An 18652-nucleotide genomic window follows, 5' to 3' on the forward strand; every position below is an offset into this window, starting at 1 on the left:
CATTGCCCACATCTTTCCAGGTTGATAACGACCCGTCCACCACCACTCTCTGGGTGAGACCCCTAAGCCAGTTTGCCACCCATCTGACTGTGTAATAATCTACATCACAGCCTGTCAGTTTATTTATGAGAACAGAATGAGACACCATATCGAAGGTTTTCTTAAAGTCTAGGTAGATGACATCTACCTCGAATCCTGCATCTAAGCATTTTGTGGCCTGGTCATAAAAAGAAACAAGGTTAGTCAGGCAAGATCTACCTGCAGTGAATCTGTGCTGATTTCCTTTCAGCATTATTTTCCCTGCTGGGCTCCCACAAATGTGTTCCTTAATGATTTTTTCCAGAGTTTTCCCAAGGATAGAGGTGAGACTACTTGGCCTATAGTCTGCCAGTTCCTCCCTCCTCCCCTTCTTGAAAATAGGGACCACACTGGCCCTTTTCCAGTTCCCTGGGACCTGACTGGAGCACCATGAGTGCTTGAACAGCCGTGCCAGCAGCTCTACTATGATACTGGGCAATTCCGTCAGCACCCTTGGATGAAGTTCATCCGGGCCTGCTGATTTGAACACATCCACCCTCTCTAAGTGTCCCTTCACTAAGTCTGAGGCTAACAGTTGGTGGGCTGGTGTCCCTCCTGTGTTTATCTATGATCCAATTGGGAGACTTGTCTTGGTCTGTGTCTAGGAATACAGATGCAAAGAACTCATTGAAGAGCTCGGCTTTGTCCCCCGTCTCTGTCACCAATTGCTCTGGTTTGTCCTGTAGGGGTCCTACACTGCACCTTTCTTTTGCTCCCTATATACCTAAAGAAAGACTTCTTGTTGTCCTGAATTTTTGTTGCTAGCCTGACTTGTAATCCTGCTTTGGCCTTCCCATCTGCTCTCCTTCTAAAGCAGAGGGGGCAAAATGCAGCCCGTGGGCCAGATGTGGCCCACCAGGCCTTTCTATCCAAACCATGGGGTGCCTAAAAATTTTAGAAAATTAATATTTATCTGCCCCTGGCTGCCTGTCATGTAGCCCTCAATGGCTTGCCAAAACTCAGTGAGCAGCCCTCCACCCAAAATAATTGCCTGCCCCTGCTCTAAAGCGTCCACTACTGCCACTGCTGGAGACAAGCTAGTTGGCTAGGTGGATGATTGATCTGACCCATTCTGCCTGTTGCTCTGACCCATTCTGCCTGTTCTTATATTTAGCTGTTCATGTCTGTATATCTACTGGCAAATTTGCCCCTTTTATAACACTTACAAGCTGAGGGAAGAATTATGTTTTCTCTTGGATCTAAGTCACAACAGTAGAAAAAACCTCACCGATGTTCATACCTTGAGTTCTAGGCCAGGTCATTGCAGCTAATAGGAGAAATCTGAACACTTGAGCAGCATGAAATTGTTTCTTTAGATTGGCTCCAGGGAAGAATAATCCCCCAAGCACTTGCCTGTTTGCATCTTTCTCTCAAGAAGCAAGGACGCAAATGGGGGAAGGAGGGGTGGAAGGGAGTGATTTGTTGGAGAGTTGCTATTACCAAATGGCCCCCTGTCTGGAGCTGATGAATACTGGCACCACAGGGTCTGAGTGACCTGATAATGTGCTGTGGCTAAGTCCAGATCCCAAACAGTGTGTTTAGGGAAGCAGAGCAGAGAGGGGGCCTGAAGTTTATCATTTATGAATAGCAAGGGGGTCTGCCACATATCTAAACAGATAGTTATCGCTCTGATGTTTGCATATAAATAGTGACAGGAGAGATTAGGAGGAGCTGCTGAGGAGAGGGGGATGAAAATGCAGACTGCAGACAGGCTTCCATAGCCATAAACCTCATTATGGCAGGGTTCATTTTCAGTCTTGATGAACTGAGATGGAGAGAAGAGATTTGACAAGTCTTCAAATACCCAAAAGGCGATTATAAAGTGGATGGAGATAGACTTTTATATGTGGCTGTAGGGGACAGGACTATGAACAATGGCCCCAAACTGCAGCAGAAGGAATTTAGGTTGGGAAGAACTTTCTGGCTATGAAGATGGTCCAGCATTGGGACAGGATACCTGGAGAAATCATGGACTGTCTCCATCCCTAGAAATTTCAAGAGCAGGTTGGGCAGACACTTGGCTGGCATGGTTTAGTTAGGGATGAACCTGCTTTGAACAGAGGGCTAGACTAGAAGACTTTATGAGGTCTCTTCCAACCCTACTTTTCTATGAACTGAGGCTTTTAACAAATGCCTCCTATGCCAATGATTCATGGTGAATCCCTTATCCTTAGAAAAAAATTAAAGTCAAGGGAATATTGGGGTGTTCAGGTTGCCGTTCACTGGATTTGACCTGCATCCCAGCCTCCCCCTCAGCCAGCATCTTTTTCAGTGTGGAGCAGAACTTCTGAAACAGCTCTTCTCACCTTTGCAAACCTAACAGCCTGACAAGTTTAGGCTCATTTCCGCTCTGCATGTCCCAGGAGTAAGGAATGAATTCTAGACATGTCAAACCTTATTAGGAATTATCCACAGTCCAATCACTGCTGTGACTGCACTATAGACTAGCTTTAAAAGTGCCTATCCAAGATCTAAACTGCTGCTGGTGGAGTCACTCTTGGTCTCTGAACTGGCATGTCCACAATCTGCTCCTGACCAGCAGCCCAACAGCAAATATAGCTCCCTCTCAATGGAAAGATGACCATTCATTGTTGTCTAGAGTTGAACTTTAATTTCACTCTCGTAGGGAAATCAGCTGTAGAAATGGGGACTGAAGGAGAGTGGGCAGGGCCAGGGTAGCACTGGGAGGCAAGTTACAGCTTCAAAAAATCCACCCTGCCTGCAATACCATTCCTAGTCCAAAGTACTGTATGACATTCCCTAATCTTCAATGGCAGGTAGCTAGATTAGCATTATCATCCTCCCTTCACTGACTTGGGAAACTGAGGCAAATTGTTCAGAGGCAGTTGTGCTGTCAGACTCCAGGCTGACATGCCTCTGTGTACAAGGTGTGTGCACTCATTTGTGCTTGTGTGTATTCACCTTTCTAGGGAATGCGACAGCAGCTCATTAACTATCCTGACAAATGGCTTCTGTCGCTGTCTATCTCAGTTTCCCACATCTCTAAAATGTTTGTGCGCGCTACTTTGGGAAGTACAGTCATGCCCCATTGAGCACATGAATGGGCAAGTATTAGAGATGTAAAGAAACACCTAGGATTTTCCATCTCTGCAACTCACTTAATTAAGGGATCTGTGCCTGGAAAGCAGAAAATGCGCATTTCTTGTTACAAAAGGTGAAATTTCTGAAAACCATTAGATACACAGTAGGATAAAAATGTGCAACTTTCCCACACGTGGTTCTGTCAATGTATCTTGCTCCTCATCTATAACACCCCCTGCTATTCCAGGCATAAACCTTCTGACACATTTCTGCTGATGCACCTCAAACCTGAGCTGTAGCATTCACAGCTGTGCTACATTTGCCTCCCCTGAATATTTCACTGACACCGTTCTGAACTGCAGTGTCCTTTGCCATTCCCACCCTTTGGCATCCATTCAGCCCCGCAAATAGACCTCTGTCCTGACCAACAGCAACCAGTGCTATTCCCAGTTCTGAAAACACTTGTAAGTCCACATAGCCAAATGGAGTGTGAAGATTAATCACAGGCAAGAAACCTGGGATCTATTCCCAGTTGTGTCACTGACTCGCTGGGTACCTTTGGCCAAGTCACCCCAGGTCTCTGTGGCTCAGTGCCACTATCTGTAAAATGGAGATAATGATACCCATCTGATGCACCATATTGGTAACAAGCATTTATTACTGTGAACATCTAAGAGGTGACCATCAAGCCCAGCGTGCTGTTTGTTCTGGAAGCCCTGCCTGGAAAGGGAGCAAGTGCACAGGACAGTTCTCCTAGAGAACTCGAATATTGGATTTGTGTGGCTGGCTCTTACCCTCAGGCACTTCTCACTCAGTTTCCGTTGGATTCAAAGGGCGGTGGGCATGAATGGATAAGAGAAGAGCCTGTTTGCTGAGAAACCGTTTCTCCATTTTGAATAGTTCGGTCCAACTTTCCTGACAAGGCTGAGGCTCAACCTGTCCTCTGCCTCCTGTGAACAGCGCTAGAGATGCCGCTTTGCAATCTGGACTTCTGCTTACCCTCTACAAACAGGTGGATGCAATACAACATCTGTGGGAAGCAACTCACAGTGGACTGCTACTTAAGATTGATGTACTCCATGCCAAGGAAGGATGGATGAGCCTGCGCTGCCTTACTTGCCAGTGGTTAACTCAGACACTGCAGGAAGGGGCAAAGGTGGAGGGAAGGAAAACCCAGTGTTTCTTTCCCCGCCTCCAAGTAGAGCCTCTGAGGGGCTGCATTTTGCAGAAAAGTCATGGCTTTGATTTTCCTTCCTCCGTGAGGCTGTTGTGGTGGCATTACTGGCCATGCCAGACTAGTCAAGGGAGGGGCAGGAGTTCCCAGTGAGATTATGGAAAGTAGCAGGATGCCTTGGCTTCAGACAAGGGCAAGGCAAGTGATACAACTTTCCCAGTACTTCTCAACACCTCCAGCTCCCAGGGGAAATCAAATGTCCCGTTATGGATACCCTATGTGACCATGTCCCCTTCCCCTCTCTGCAGATCAAGAAACCCTGGTTCTTCTGGTACCTCTGTGTTCGAGAGCTGGAACCAAGGCTGCTTCCCATATGTGAAGATCTCCCAGAGGATCACCCCAAAGCTCCAGACGTCGCTCTCTGTTGTAAACTTCCGGTACATGATGCTCTCAGGAGGCATCCAGCGGATGGGCAGCATGGTGTGTCCTCCAACCTGAGGGTGGGGAGAAAAGCATAGGCAATCTGTGTTATCAGAGACCTGAGAAAAAGGCACCGGAAAGAATCAGTGCAGAAGCAGAAGTCTTCTCTACTGCAGGCTATCTCAGTATACAGATACCTAGAGAGTTTACACTCTCACCCACCAAAGTTAATTGATTAATAGAATAGACAGGAAAATACGAAACAAATGCCCAGGTACAACAGTTTCCTCTCGTCCCAAAAATGACTTACACAGTGACGTCGCAAAATGCCTCAAATATGCTCAAACACCAAAGGACTGAAGAACCAAGATAAAAAGACAGGAAAGGCTGAGGGCAGAGCGAAGCACTAGCTTTTTATTCTCACTAGGTCTGGACAAGACAGCACACATGGCATAGCCAGTTTTAGTACCGAAATGCACAGAAATACCCTATCTTAGTATGACTTTACTGCTGCTTCTGGGAACCTCAAGCTAGACTCTGTGCACCTACTTCACTAACCACAGAAAAGAGCTCAATCCTGTAAAACCTCACTGTGAGATGGTTTGAGTACATCACCCACTGCCGGTTCAAAACCATAGTCTGTGGATGAAAAGTTAGCCCTTGCAGATTCAAATAACAGTGAAGGCCCAGTGGCCCAGAACCAAGTAGGAATATATGAAACATTTGGAAAATAACTGGTGTAAGACTCCTTCCCTCTGGGGAAGGCTGAATGAAGGAAGCCTGTTCCTGGGCAGTATCTCTCCATCTCTAATATGCTTCAGTCAAACAGATGGATAGATACGTGTAAGCAGCCGCAGCTTGAAAGCAGAAGGAATTACCTTCTATTCACTAGAGTTTTGTACAACCAAAGTCCCTGAATAGTACAAGCCTCTCTCTGTTCTGTCCTTTTAGACAGGAATCGCCATCTGTATGAGAATAACTAATTGACAGACATTTTGAACAGCAGGTGTTGAATGCAACATGGCTGCAAGGGTCTGGCATTCATATCTGTGGAAGGCAGAGCATCCTACGTTGTAGTGTTGCTCACAGAGATCTCTTTTTCAGAAGCCACTTGGGAAGCTTTGCTCATTTGACTACAGACACTCACGAGCATGAGTAGTTTAACTCCATGGTATTGCCGACAGCAAACGCAGACAGGAATGTGTCTGGGCGGTGGGGTGAAGCTGTGGCAGAGAGAGATCTGATTCTTGGGACAGAGACTGTGGTGCCTCGTCTGGGATTTTATCCTGTGCCCCTGGAGCAGGATCAAGGAAACACCCTGCCTCTGTCACTAGTCCTATGAACCGCCATAGGAGGAAACCATGCAATGGAAACCACCATGGAAGTCGCCTCACGTCAACTGCTGCACAGCCATGGTATTTAAAACAAATCATTTTAGTTTCACAGCAGTCTGCCTTCCCCCAGTGCTCGCACTCTCTCCCGCCCCTGTCCCACATCATTAGATGACTGCAAAGGTGGGGAAGGCTCCATTAGGAAAGATAATGGGAAAGGCTTGGAGAAACCCAAGTGAGTGCTGAAATGGGTAACAACACAGAGAGGTCTTGGCCATTAAATGCTAGTTCCAAACTTCCCCAGTTGGACAGGACTGAGGTCCAGGCTCCCAGAGAGATACTCAAACCTCTGTAGTTTGGCCCAATCTTGAATTCTTATCACAGCCTAATTTTACGAACAGCAGATTCTTCCACGTCTCCAAAACCTCTTTCATTACTAAGCGCAGAACCATGCAGACGTGCAAGGCATGAGGATAAAGAGCTCATTGTAATACCTTCCCCCCTCCCCAGCTCCCCCATGTTCAGTCCAGATATATTTTGGCTGACATGTTCTCAGTGCACGGCCTTGAACTCCCAAGAACACACTCTTGATTACAACTGGGAAGACTCCTTCCTTTGTTTGTTCCTTGTAAATCTTGGCCACAATTTTAGCTCTTTCCTGCACTTCCAGGTTTTTATGATTTGCTCTCCCTTGTTATGAAGGACTCCAAGGAAATGTTATCAACAGAGCATAATATATATCAAAGTTGGTTGTTGCAAAAACTACTTTGTGCTAATACTCATTTATTTTCACCCTTTGAGTAGCACTAACCCTCAGTCTTCCGGCAATCTTGAAATCATTACTCATCGCAGAGCTCTTTAGGTTTGCAATATCCTGAACCTTGCAGGCCCAGCTGAGATACAGGCAGTGTGATAGATTGTGTACATTTAACTTCCCTTTGAACTAAACTTCAGAAAGTTGGAGGGCTTTTGTGGCCCAGCTCTTCAGTTCACATAAACAGAGGCAGCTTTATTGGCTTCAGTAGACCTATGCAGATTCGCACAAGCTAAGGATTTGGCCCTGGAAGGACAGAGAAGAAGCCAATAGTCCATCTCAACTCTAACGAACCAAAACATGAGCCAAGTCACCGGCTTCCTCAAGACGCACTGGGGGAAAATTGCTCAGAGAATTAAATCCAATGTCATCTGTTGTCCTAAGGATGTAATGAGAGATCCTTGGCTTAGCTAATGGCCGTGAGTCCAGGGACTGCTAAGGAGCTTATTTCAGCTGTGTACATTATGCACATGTACCTGTTGTTAAAAGGACAGTAATAACTAATTGCCAAATCACTCTGGATCCCAATCTGTCAGTATATGTCCAACCTATATCCATACAAAAGGACCTCTTGGAGGCCCCTATATTTCAAGGGGGGAGAAGCTCTCAGCTGATGCAGAGTTAATACTTCCTAGCACTCTACACTGTAAACCCACAACCCTCCAAATTTACTGCTCCCATAACAGTGAGATTAGGATTATAACCCTTATTTTAGTTTCACAGCAGTCTGCCTTCCCCCAGCGCTCGCACTCTCTCCCACCCCTGCCCCACATCGTTAGATGACTGCAAAGGTGGGGAAGGCTCCATTAAGAGGGATAATGGGAAAGGCTTGGAGAAACCCAAGTGAGTGCTGCAATGGGTAACAACACAGAGAGATCTCAGCCATTAAACGCTAGTTTCAAACTTCCCCAGCTGGACAGGACTGAGATCCAGGCTCCCAGAGCGGTACTCAAACATCTGTAGTTTCCACAGATGAGGAAACTGAGGCACAAGAGAAGGGGAAGAGACCTAGACAGGCATGGCAGAAGCAGGAGCTCCTGAGCCCCAAACCTGTGCTCAAACTATTATATCCTGCTGCTTGCTAATGTCGCAAGTATTATGAGATGAATGGAGAGCAGCTGGACTGAACTGCCTGGGCTGCAGCCTGTGACCCTGGATCACCAAAGCACCCTCACGCCATGTGCTGGCAGCAGTATATACTGCACGGTGGGGGACTCTTTTTATTCATAAGTGTGATTCTCAGGCTTGTGCACTTCACCTGAGGTCACCTGCATTGCCAAAGGCACTGAAGAGAAACAATGCTATTAAACAAACCTGGCTCCAACTCGGGCTTTATTTTCCCTTTTGCAGAGCCAATTTCCATGTCACGTCCTTGGCTCTGGTGAGAATCATTATGTATCTTTAGAGCAAAGTTGAGAGTTTGCTTCAATCAATCCTTACTTTGCTGAGACGGTTTGGCATGGTCGTTTTCTGTCAGTGCAGCCATCGCGCGGGGCTGGCTCCTGTCTGTCGAGTGTGCTGCAACAATTACTTTTGAAGAATTCCCGTCACTTCCCTCTCTGCCCTCCTCTTCTCCTATCCAGAAGCTGAAACAGTAAAGGTGGAGAAGAGCTGGAAGTCATCCAGACCCATCTCCCCAAGACAAACCAGAATCCTCCAGTCCAGCTTTCAAGCAAAGAGCTCCCACTGCTTTCCTTATGAGACTCTCCACAACATGGGCGAAGGTTTCACTCTGAAGAATCATTTTTTGACAGTCAGCCTAATGTTTTTCACCCTTCTTGTCCAATGACACTAACAAACTTCCCCTTCCTCCTTCATATTCAAGCTCTCTATATTGCACAACATTCCCCACATCCATTCTTCTCAGTGGCTACGCAGTCTAGCCAGGCATATTTTTTCTTTCAAAATTAACCCCTCCAGCTACCATGTCATCTCCACTGTCCTGCTGCTTCCAGATTTGCTAGTACTTTCCTGGTCACACGATGCCCACAAATGAATGCAGCAAGACGTGCATGTGATGTGCTCCAGAGCTATAGAGACCTCCTTCTTCACGGCATGTCCATCTTAGAACCACGCTATCAATATACTCTGCCATGTCTCTTGCTAATGGACATCCCAAGGACACGCTGTTCCACAATCACATATCGCCAAGGGTCCAGCATACCTGGCCTTTGCTCTTAGGCCTTACTGCACATCCAAGACACCAGCCTGCAAGATAACAGGCCACTTCCTCGGAGCGGGTTATTGCTGTATTAGATCAGAAACTCAGGGAGGTGGCAGGAGGTTCATGATAAGCCAGCATTAATGGCCATTAGGGAGAAGGGTAATTAGTTAATGCTGGCGCAACACTTTGAAGATATAAAGCTATATAAGTGCTATGTACAGTTTTGATTATAAAGTTCCAAGCTTGACTTCTAGGAAGGAAGAAAGCAATCTTCCTGGGGGAATCTGTCTGGGGAAAGTAATCTCCTTGTCCCTGCTTTCTGAATGACATCCAGCTGATTAGGAAGGAATAGGACAACAACATGCTATCCCCAATGAGTTTGGTTGTATAGCAGCCAGCAGGTAATGGAGCAGGTTGCAGCATTTCTGATGATGGGCAGCTCCTCTGATGGAGTAGAAAGCACAGATAGGTCTGGGGCTTGATGGAGTTTGAATTTGACCTTGGCTGGAGTTTGATTTTAAGCTCCAGATGCACAAGCCCTCTAATGGATTCTGATTCATATCTGTGAACCGGGCCAGTCTTTAGTAGCACAGACAGAAGGGAAAGAAGGGAGGCTCATGTGACACCTTCCTTTTTTCTCCTGCATTCACTTGGGGAGCTCCGCTTTTGCTGCTGCCTCCAAAAATCTATGAGACTGAACCACTGAAAATGTCCATCTTGGCAAAGGCCAGCTAAATATCTTGAAAGGTTGGATATTTGTACCCATTTCTTTCTGAACCAGGTTGGTCCATTTTCCTATCTGTTTGGTCTGTGCATGCAGTGGAATCCACAAATCAGTGATTCATTTCCTTTCTTATCCAGTGACAAGACACATGTGCTCTGCTTGCTGTATCAACTCCTCCTGTGTGTGAGGATGACCTGGGTTGTCCTGTAATTGCAGATCTGGCTGACTTCCCAGGCTGGGATGAGATGGAATACGTATGCCCACATTCTTTAAAACCTCAGCGCCAAAAGCAGATGATCCCCTGAAGATCCTCTACTCTGGACCTTCTCCCAAGGACCAGATGCCTGTCCTTATCAGAAGGCACTAATTTCAGCCAGGGGCAATACTTGCTTTTCTGTAATCCTGGATAGTTGTGAATAAAAAGCAGCCACAGGTGCCTGGTTCATCTGAGAGGAGGTGAGAGCAGAAGGAAGACAGCCAAGAAGCAGGAAAAGCCTCCACATTTGGCTAAGCTGAAGCTTAAAAGAAAACCATCCATAAGCAATGCTGCTGTCTGGCCACCAGTGCAGGCTGTGATCGTGTGCATGCTAATAAACAAAGCGGAGATGAGTCTTCATCAGAAACCATCATAGAGAAGTAAGGCTGGATGGGATCTCTAGTCCAACCCCTTGCCTGAGGCAGGATCATCCCTATCCAAACCGTCCTATACAATCCATACTGTAAACTCTACGTAAGACTACCCTCAACCCTGACATAACACAGACCTAACACCCTAACCTGCCCTAGGTAAAGCATGCCAGCCAATATCCTGCTTCTGTAAAAGGGTGTGAATACATGCTCAAGAGATCCCAGGCAGAGGGCTGCCCCTCTCCCCCACCACTACAGAGGAAAGTAGTCCACACCAACCTGACCATGAAGTAAAATTCCTTCGTGACTTCAAATGTGGCGACTGAGCAGAGTGACAAGACCCTCTAGGTCTTGCCAGTGCTTGGCTAGGATACCTCTTGGGAAAACCCCAAGGACTGTAAGAGGTCATTGCTGGAGGAGTGGCAGGCAGTGCTTAATGCAACAGTGTGATATTAGATGCTGTGCTGCTGGGAGCGCTGGTTTTCAGGTCCGATGTGAGAGCAAAGAATAATTAGGTTGGAACTGACCTTAAAGCTCCCCCATGCACTAATGGCAGGCTTCACTTTTCTGGCCCATTTTGGAAAGATGGCTTTTTAGTTCTTAATGCATCTAACTTCTGTGGTCATTAAGGCTTCTATGAGCCTTTTTTGGACAGATGCAAGGATTAACCTATTAGTCTGATGTACATATTCCTTGTAGACACCTTGATCTATTCTAAACGGTGATGCTACACTGCTATTAAATAGCTGATATGCTCCATCCAGAAGCATGTGTGGGTGTGTGTGTGCATGCATCTATGTGGAAGGGGAGATGTGATTTCTTTGTATCCTGCATGTAGTTTCCACAGTGATTTGAGAACCAGAGAGGCTAGAGACATCATTAGTGTAACTCTGACTTCAAATGGAAAGCAAACAGTTTATTATTCCACTCCCTTCTGCAGGAAAAGGCCCTTCCCACAGCATATCTATGGGTTTATGCTAATCCTTCCCTTATTCACCAATGATGTTTCCAGGGAGTAATGTCCCAAGATCTCTAGAAAAGTTCAAGGCAGTGGCTGTATGAAGGTGGAGCAGCTTTGAAACTGGGGTCCCAGACACAAGGAAGCTGTGCGCTTGTGTAGGATTGATGCTCCTGGCATTGCTGTCCTGCCCTCAGCGTTCCCTGGGTACCCACTGGCCACACCAGGGGAGACCTAGTTTCCTGAGTGATCATGAAGATGTTGCAAAGTGATTCCACCGATGATCTGAACCTGCTGTTATTAAGACCTCTCCAGCTGAGTGCCTTTGATATTTACAGTGAGAAACTGGCAGAGAGAGGTAACACAAGGTGAGAAGGGAGCATGTGGAAGGGAGCATTGCTGCTCCCTGCCATGAGCAGGTCAGGCAATGTCACATGTCTCTTCCACCTCCCAAATTAGCCTTTCTACTTGACCTAAATCCTTGCTGGGCACAGCTCATGGCCGCAGCAGGGGAAGGAAATCATCAGCACTCAGGGCTTCTAAGATGCTGTTGTTCATCCCAGATCTGGAAGGACTGTTGAAGACCTGGGTCTTGTAATTTGGGCAGTCCCTGCTGCTGCACTGACTTAAAAAAGCTAGTTGATCCTCATCAGCTTCCAGTGCCTTGCTGTTTTACATCCTTTCCATTGCTCAGAGGGATGGCAGCCTCCGCTTCTGCACTAATCCCCACTCTCCGTCTAACCATTATGCTGCCAGCCCAGATGCTCAAAGCTTCATAGAAAGGGGCTTACTTCCTGTCTGTGTGCCAAGGCATCTGAAAGGGACAAGCAAGTGATAAAACTGGACTACTGTCACAGGCCTTGGTGAAAAGCCCTGTGAACAGTAGCTATATCTGTGTCTACAAATGTGAGCAGCCTCTCCTAAGCAGACACAGCTGGCTTGTGTCCATCTCTATTTGCTTGGCAGGAGAGGGATAGCTGACCTGCTCCAAGGTGAGGAGAGGGGGCTAGAGTCCCCTAGTACAATTCCAGGACAAGCTGAATGAAGTTGTCATGAGCTGAACGTAGGCAGCGGCAGGTACCTACCAGGACAAAAAGAGCAAATGACCAGCCAGGTACTGCAGGACTGAGGAAGAGAGTGGGAGACTCCAGGTGGTAGCAGAATAAAGGTTTGTAGGACCATTTCTACCCTCCTGCCAGATATGCTGAGCTTAAAAATGAGCCTAAAAACAAAACCGCCCATTGACATTGTTTTTCCTTCCTTCATTTAGCAATCTGGTTGGTTTATGACCTGTAATGCTGGATCAGGTTGAATTTAGCGGTGTAATTTGCAAGCAGGGACACCATCCTTTTCCCCCTTCCCTTAGTCTCCGCTCCATTGAGTTTGTTTTAATCCCACGGTTTTCAGCATTCTTAATGAGCCATTAACAAGCTGCCAATTACTTATGCAAATGAGGGGGAGCAGACATGGAGGGGTAGCTGTAGCTAGAGGTAAAGTCTGCTACCTCAAAATGGCCTGAGATAAATCATTGCTGCTCTAAGAGCTGCCTGCACCCAGGAGTCCTCTCTCTGTTATATTATCTTCCATCTAACAGTGCCAGAGGTAATGTGGAGGGTGGTTAAAAATGGGGAAATGGAGGATTAATCTTACACATATTTTTAATTATGTTTGCCAAGAACATAGACACGTATTCAGTGAGTCCCAAACCACAGCTCAACCCACATCTTTTGTTCCCAGAGCTCCGGCAGCAGCACCCCCCACCATGAAAAAAGGAAGCTAATGATATGCAAATGAGCCAGACCCTGCCTCTCACTGTCGCTTTGGAAATACTGCCTTAAAAACCATACCTTCTGAGCAGGTGGGTGGGGTTTGTGGGTCACAGCCATGTTTCATTTGGTTGGAGAGGCAAGACATTCAGATGCTACCTAGAAAGCTAGGCAGCTACTTGAAGTAACATCTGTTTTACAAAACAGACAGGGAGTGAGCCAAGGAGACCCCACCAGCTCTGGGAATTTTGTTGTGACATTTGTTATTAGAGATAAAGTGGCCCAGGCACTGCCCAAATTTTGCCCAGTTACCTGTTATGCAGGTGGCAGATGCATCTAGCAGTTATGAAGTGTATACAGGTGGGAGAGATCCCCTACAAGGTTTATATTGGAGCTGTGCTGCAGTATCATATCGTGTTATGGAGTAACCTGACAGTGACCTAAGCACACAGTGGTAAGCACATCAGAAACACGAGCATGTCAGAAATGGAGCCATCAAATTCTGTTCAGATGCAAAGAAATTCAGATGCTATCAAATCCCCATCCAGTAATAAGACAGCAAAAGACCAAAATGGCCAAGAAACAAAGCACAGAAAACTGTACTGATAAAACAGCTCCTCATATGCTACCATTACATGCTCTCTCTCATATCTCTTAATCTCTCTTCCCACTGTCCTTCCCCCATCCCCTGCTCAAGGCTCCCCCTCTGAGAAAATAATGGCCATTTTTTGTATGAAGCCAGATCTGCTCCCGACTGAAGATTATACACAATTTAGACAAGGCTCCATTACTTAACTTCTGGATGCTGGATAATCAGTTCAACTGCCTTGATATTAATCATAATAACATTCAAAATTCATTAGGCTTGATTGTTTGGAAATCTATTTCCTATTAATGTCAGATTCACTGAGCATGGGCCTGGCAGCATGGAGACAGAAATTTAATGCAATGCAGGGCATGGGAACTCCCTGGTACATAAATCCCTCTCTCTATATGCAACAGCAACTCTGGAAGGTGACCTGAAAACTCCCAGTTTGTCCCCTGTGTTTGAAACCCAGTTGTATCACAGCACTCTCGTGAAGCACGGCAACATCATGAGACTGTGGCATTATAGTGGGGCACTGCAAGACGGTTGCAGTCCAGAATAATGGAATCAATAGTGAGGACCAGCTATTCCAACCCACCTGAGCAACTGCTTGTGTGCATAAATTGCACAGGCCGTTCTCAAGATTGTGTGCACAAACACATTGATCCACAAACAAATTGCTTTCTAGGTCTAATCATGGTTGGCATGCACAAGAGTTATAAGCAGAGCTCCCAAAATCTCACCGTTGTTCTTCAAACTTTGCAGTGGTTTAGACTACTGTAGAGAAATGCAGTGCTTTACCAAAGTGATGAATGCTTTAGAAACATGGTAGATGAGGAGAGTCCCTAGCAAACTGAGCCAATCTCATATCTCCCACCCCACCCCCAGTCTCTTTTACTCAGTCTCCTGAAGGCCAGTAAAGTTCAGCTCCCTAGTGCACATTTCTTACTGCCTTGTCTGGTCTGTTTAAGTGTCCTGGGTGATGGTACTTACACGACTCCCTTTAAGATAAGAGTTCTTGTTCTGGATTAGGCCAGCGCATTCTCAACTCAAAAACATCAAAGACATATAGTTGCTTCTGTTTCTTGCTCTACTGAAGTATCAGCTATTGGTACAGAACATATGGATGGCATGTTAAACAATCACCCTGCGATGCAGGTTAGCATACAGATCTCATCATTCAGGGCTGCAAGGTCACACCTGCTAATGATGTGATTAAACTAGTCCATGCCACGGGGGAAGCCATGCCTGCTCTGGCACTGCTGAATAAGCAGGAACATGAAAAGACAGAGCCAGGCATATCTCAGACACTGTGAGGATACAATGTGATGCTAGTGGTCAATCTCTTGAGGTCAAAAAAGGGGGGAATGTGCTGCAGTGAATACTGCTTTTCTTTTGAATGCTCCAGAGTGTGATGGTCCCTTGGCAAAGATGGTCAGGCACTGGAAAAGGAAGTTGCAGGAGGTGAGAGAGAGAACTCCTGATGGAGACAATGACTGAAGCCATCTGAAGACGGTTATAGGATGAGCAGCAGCAAAACAATGAGAGAGCTAAAAGCAACACTCGCAGGGGCAGTCACCCATACAGAAGATGGATCTGGGACTGCTTGCCAGGACTTTTATCAAATCAAAACCAGCCTACTTTTGAATTTGGGGCCCACTGTTCCTTCTCTGGGATTCTGGCATTGCTCCTCTCCAAGTGTGGTGTTAGAGTGACCTGAAGTTCACTCCTGGTTGGCAGCATTACTATGATCAGGTGATTGAAAGGCAGCCCCGATGTCCTGCTCCTCTTTATTGCCTCTCAATAAAATCATCTCCACTTTCTTTGGCAGAGAAATTTAGAAGAAAAACACGGAAAAATACAGGAATCTGCTAATGCCTGAAGCACAAACGTTAATGGAGCTTTCAAGTGCTAAGAGCCATTTCCAGATATAGCTGTCTCACATCTACTGCACCACTGAAGCCAATCGGAGGCCTGAGCCATCCATCCCCAAAAGGGGCATTTTACTGAATCCAACACCAATTGAAAGCTTTTGCTGGAAGACTGCATTGCCCGTGGTTGGTCATCTTAACCAAATGAATCTTCCAGGAGGTCTCACCGGACACCATCTCTCCATTAGGGTTAGCCACAAGAGGAAGGACGGAAGGAGAGAGAAAAATAAAGAAACCACTAATGCTCCAAAATGTCTGGATGACACAATGCAGATATATCCTGGGCAGGCAGGGGAGTCAATGCTTCCTAGATGATATCCTTGCTTGGTCACTGACGGAGAGGGGGAATGTCTCGGAGGAGCGTCTAAAATTGATGGGTCACATCCTCAGCTGACTCTGCTGAAGCTACTTGTGTATACATCAGCTGAGAGACATAATCCAGAATCCTTGTGTATAAGCACACATTATACATGTGCAAACAGGCACATTCATGTACCAAACTAACAGACCGAGACCACCAGGAATTAGAGCTGGAGCATATCTGATAAACTCCAGTCAGTTCATCTCCCCTTTCAAAATTCAGGCCTGTTTCTCGAAGGTCTGTCTAGTGCTTTAACAGGTGCAGTGTTAAATATCCCAGTGGGACTTCCACCGCTTTTCCATGGGAGACTGCTCCATAAACACATCCATATCACCGTCAAGGAGATTTCCTGATAGTCAGACTAAATTTCCCCTTTCTTATCTTCATCTCATTGCTCTTCATGACAGGCTCCAGGTACCACCCTAAATAATGCTTTTTCCCACTTGGTGTTTACAGTTTTTTAAATATTTGCAGATTTTATCTTCTCTCTTCCCTTAGCCAAGGCAAACATATTTGGCACTTTTAATCTTTCCTTGTAAATCAATCACTCTCACTCCAGACCATTTCTGCTGCTCTGCCTAAACCTCTCTTGAATTTGTGAATCTTCGTCTGGTAACACTTGCTGCAGCCGGGAGGCCAGTCCACAAAGCAGGGTAATAATTGATGGATGGTGGCCCCCGAGGTTTATGGAAAAGAGCCTTTTACCACTTGCCTGCCTATCTTCAGTGTCTGGGCTGCCATATTACACTGCAATAGGCGAGTTTCATGGTGAACTGTCCTGTCACAAGCTACCACAGGTAGTTCAGAGAGGACAGTGCTTGCTTGAAGAAAAGAGGACATGATGGAGGGGGTGGGGGGTAGGGAGTGTAACAAGGTCACATTACAGGGATGCGAGGGCATACTGATTAGGACTGGTTCAGTGCTTTACTAGACCCCTGAGATGTGCGAGGAGTCATTAATGGAACATATACTTGATAATCAAAGGCACCTTTCACTATGAAAAGCTCTGAGCATGTGTTTGAATTTGGTGCCTGTGAAAAAGGAGGAGAGAAATCGTTAACTGGGCACAGAGCCAGCGTGGGCAGGCATGCTTGCTCTGCCAGCAGACCTCAGTCCCAACCTCCATGACTGCCTGTTAAACCAGCCGTGAGTACCAACAAGCTTCAGCCAAGGCACTCCCAGCCTGCAACACCCACTGCCCTTGTAGTATGGTCTTCTCCTCACATGGTCCACCTCTCGTCTGGTCCTGTGGCCCACACCACCCAACCCAAACTCTAAGCATCTCATGCTTTGCTGACGCCACCAACCCCTGACACCTGACAAGAGGATTTGGCAGGATGGTAACACATAGCACCTGCTATTCTAGCCCCTAAACATATCTGTGCCTGTAGAGTACTGCTTTCTGTCTTTCCTTTCTCCAGGCGGCTTCAGGAGCCCTGTGTTCTTTATTCTTCTTCCTCTCTGCCTCTCTTCCCTCTCACCCTACCCTCCCCAGTTTGAATCCTTTAAGCCATGTATACGTGCCGAACCAGTTTTTCCTAGCTGCACTCTGCTGCTGTCCCTCTCTTATTCTGACGCTGGGTACTGAATGGAGCCATGGCAGGTTGAATGCCTACCACAGCCTACCGAGTGTTAAGACTCTAATTGCATAGTAACTAGTGACCTTGCAAGTACAGAATAATCTGCTCTGTAGTACCAGGGCAAATTATCTGAGTACTTCTGTGTTTTCCATTACAGCTTTATCCAGAGATCGAAACATGGCCAGTTAAACGGCAATTAATCTCTGAACCTCCTGACACCTTCCTGTTTTGGCATGCAGAAACCCGCAGGAGCACAGTGTCTGCGCGGGGCTAGAGGAACGGCTGCGCTGCCATCCTCAGAGAGCAAGAGTCGCTGCTTCTTAAGAGCACAGAGCCATGTCGAGACACTGGGGTGCTTTAGGTGCAACACAAAGCGGCTGCATCTCAACACCCACAGCCCTCATCCGCAGCTTGAGAAACAAGCATGCAACCTGGTTTCCAGCGCTGCTGGATGGCTGCAGCCCTCACTGCCTTCAGCTGGATTTGAAGGAACAGTTCTGTGACACGGCTCTTGGGGAAGCATTTTGCAAGGCGGTTACCTGCCACGGTGTATGCATAAAGCAATTCAGGCACGAGTGGGCAAGTCTGCATGAGAGCCGGGAGTCTTTCTCCAGCCTGAATAGGACTGCCTGCTTCTTCTCGTTTCCAAAGGGCATGTGAATGGCTGAGGGGCAAAGCCAGGTTTACTTGGCTTGGATCCCTGGAAGACAGAAAGGGTGCGTATGCCGTCGCCCTTCCTATTCTGACCTGGCAGAAAGGGGTGAGAGGTTTCACAGGGTCTTATTTGTGAGGTGTGGGAGCCCAGCTGGGATTCTCAATCAGGGGGGAAATGTCAGTGAGCAGCACTGATATCCTCTAGCTCTGCACCACGCTCTGAAATCAAAGAGCTGGGAGTCTGCTTTTGGAAACCTGAGGTAAAACGGTGAAAGGATGGGTTTTCTCCTTCCTTGTCAGAAACCCTTAGAGTCTCTGCCCTAACAAATATGACAGGCTGCTCTGAGAGTGTCTGTTCCAGTGACAAGAGTTAGCACTGCCCCTGTTGCAGCCCTCAGCCCCCAGACTACCACCGTGGCCCTATCCGTGCTCACAGGACGCT

At 46.8% G+C, this 18652-nt stretch overlaps 1 protein-coding gene across 3 annotated transcripts in view; it reads right to left on the bottom strand.

Moving 5' to 3' along the window:
* The window catches only part of NTRK3 (neurotrophic receptor tyrosine kinase 3), a 306856-nt gene that overhangs the window by 14237 nt on the left and 273967 nt on the right, over nucleotides 1-18652 (bottom strand). For all 3 annotated transcript variants that reach the window (XM_019504056.1, XM_019504055.1, XM_019504059.1), the window contains one exon: nucleotides 4630-4788. In XM_019504056.1, the coding sequence (XP_019359601.1) occupies nucleotides 4630-4788 (159 nt within the window). The remainder of the gene's footprint in view (nucleotides 1-4629; nucleotides 4789-18652) is intronic.

The sequence above is a fragment of the Gavialis gangeticus genome, unplaced genomic scaffold, assembly GCF_001723915.1.
Source record: "Gavialis gangeticus isolate Ggan-Ray unplaced genomic scaffold, GavGan_comp1, whole genome shotgun sequence".
Taxonomy (NCBI): domain Eukaryota; kingdom Metazoa; phylum Chordata; order Crocodylia; family Gavialidae; genus Gavialis; species Gavialis gangeticus.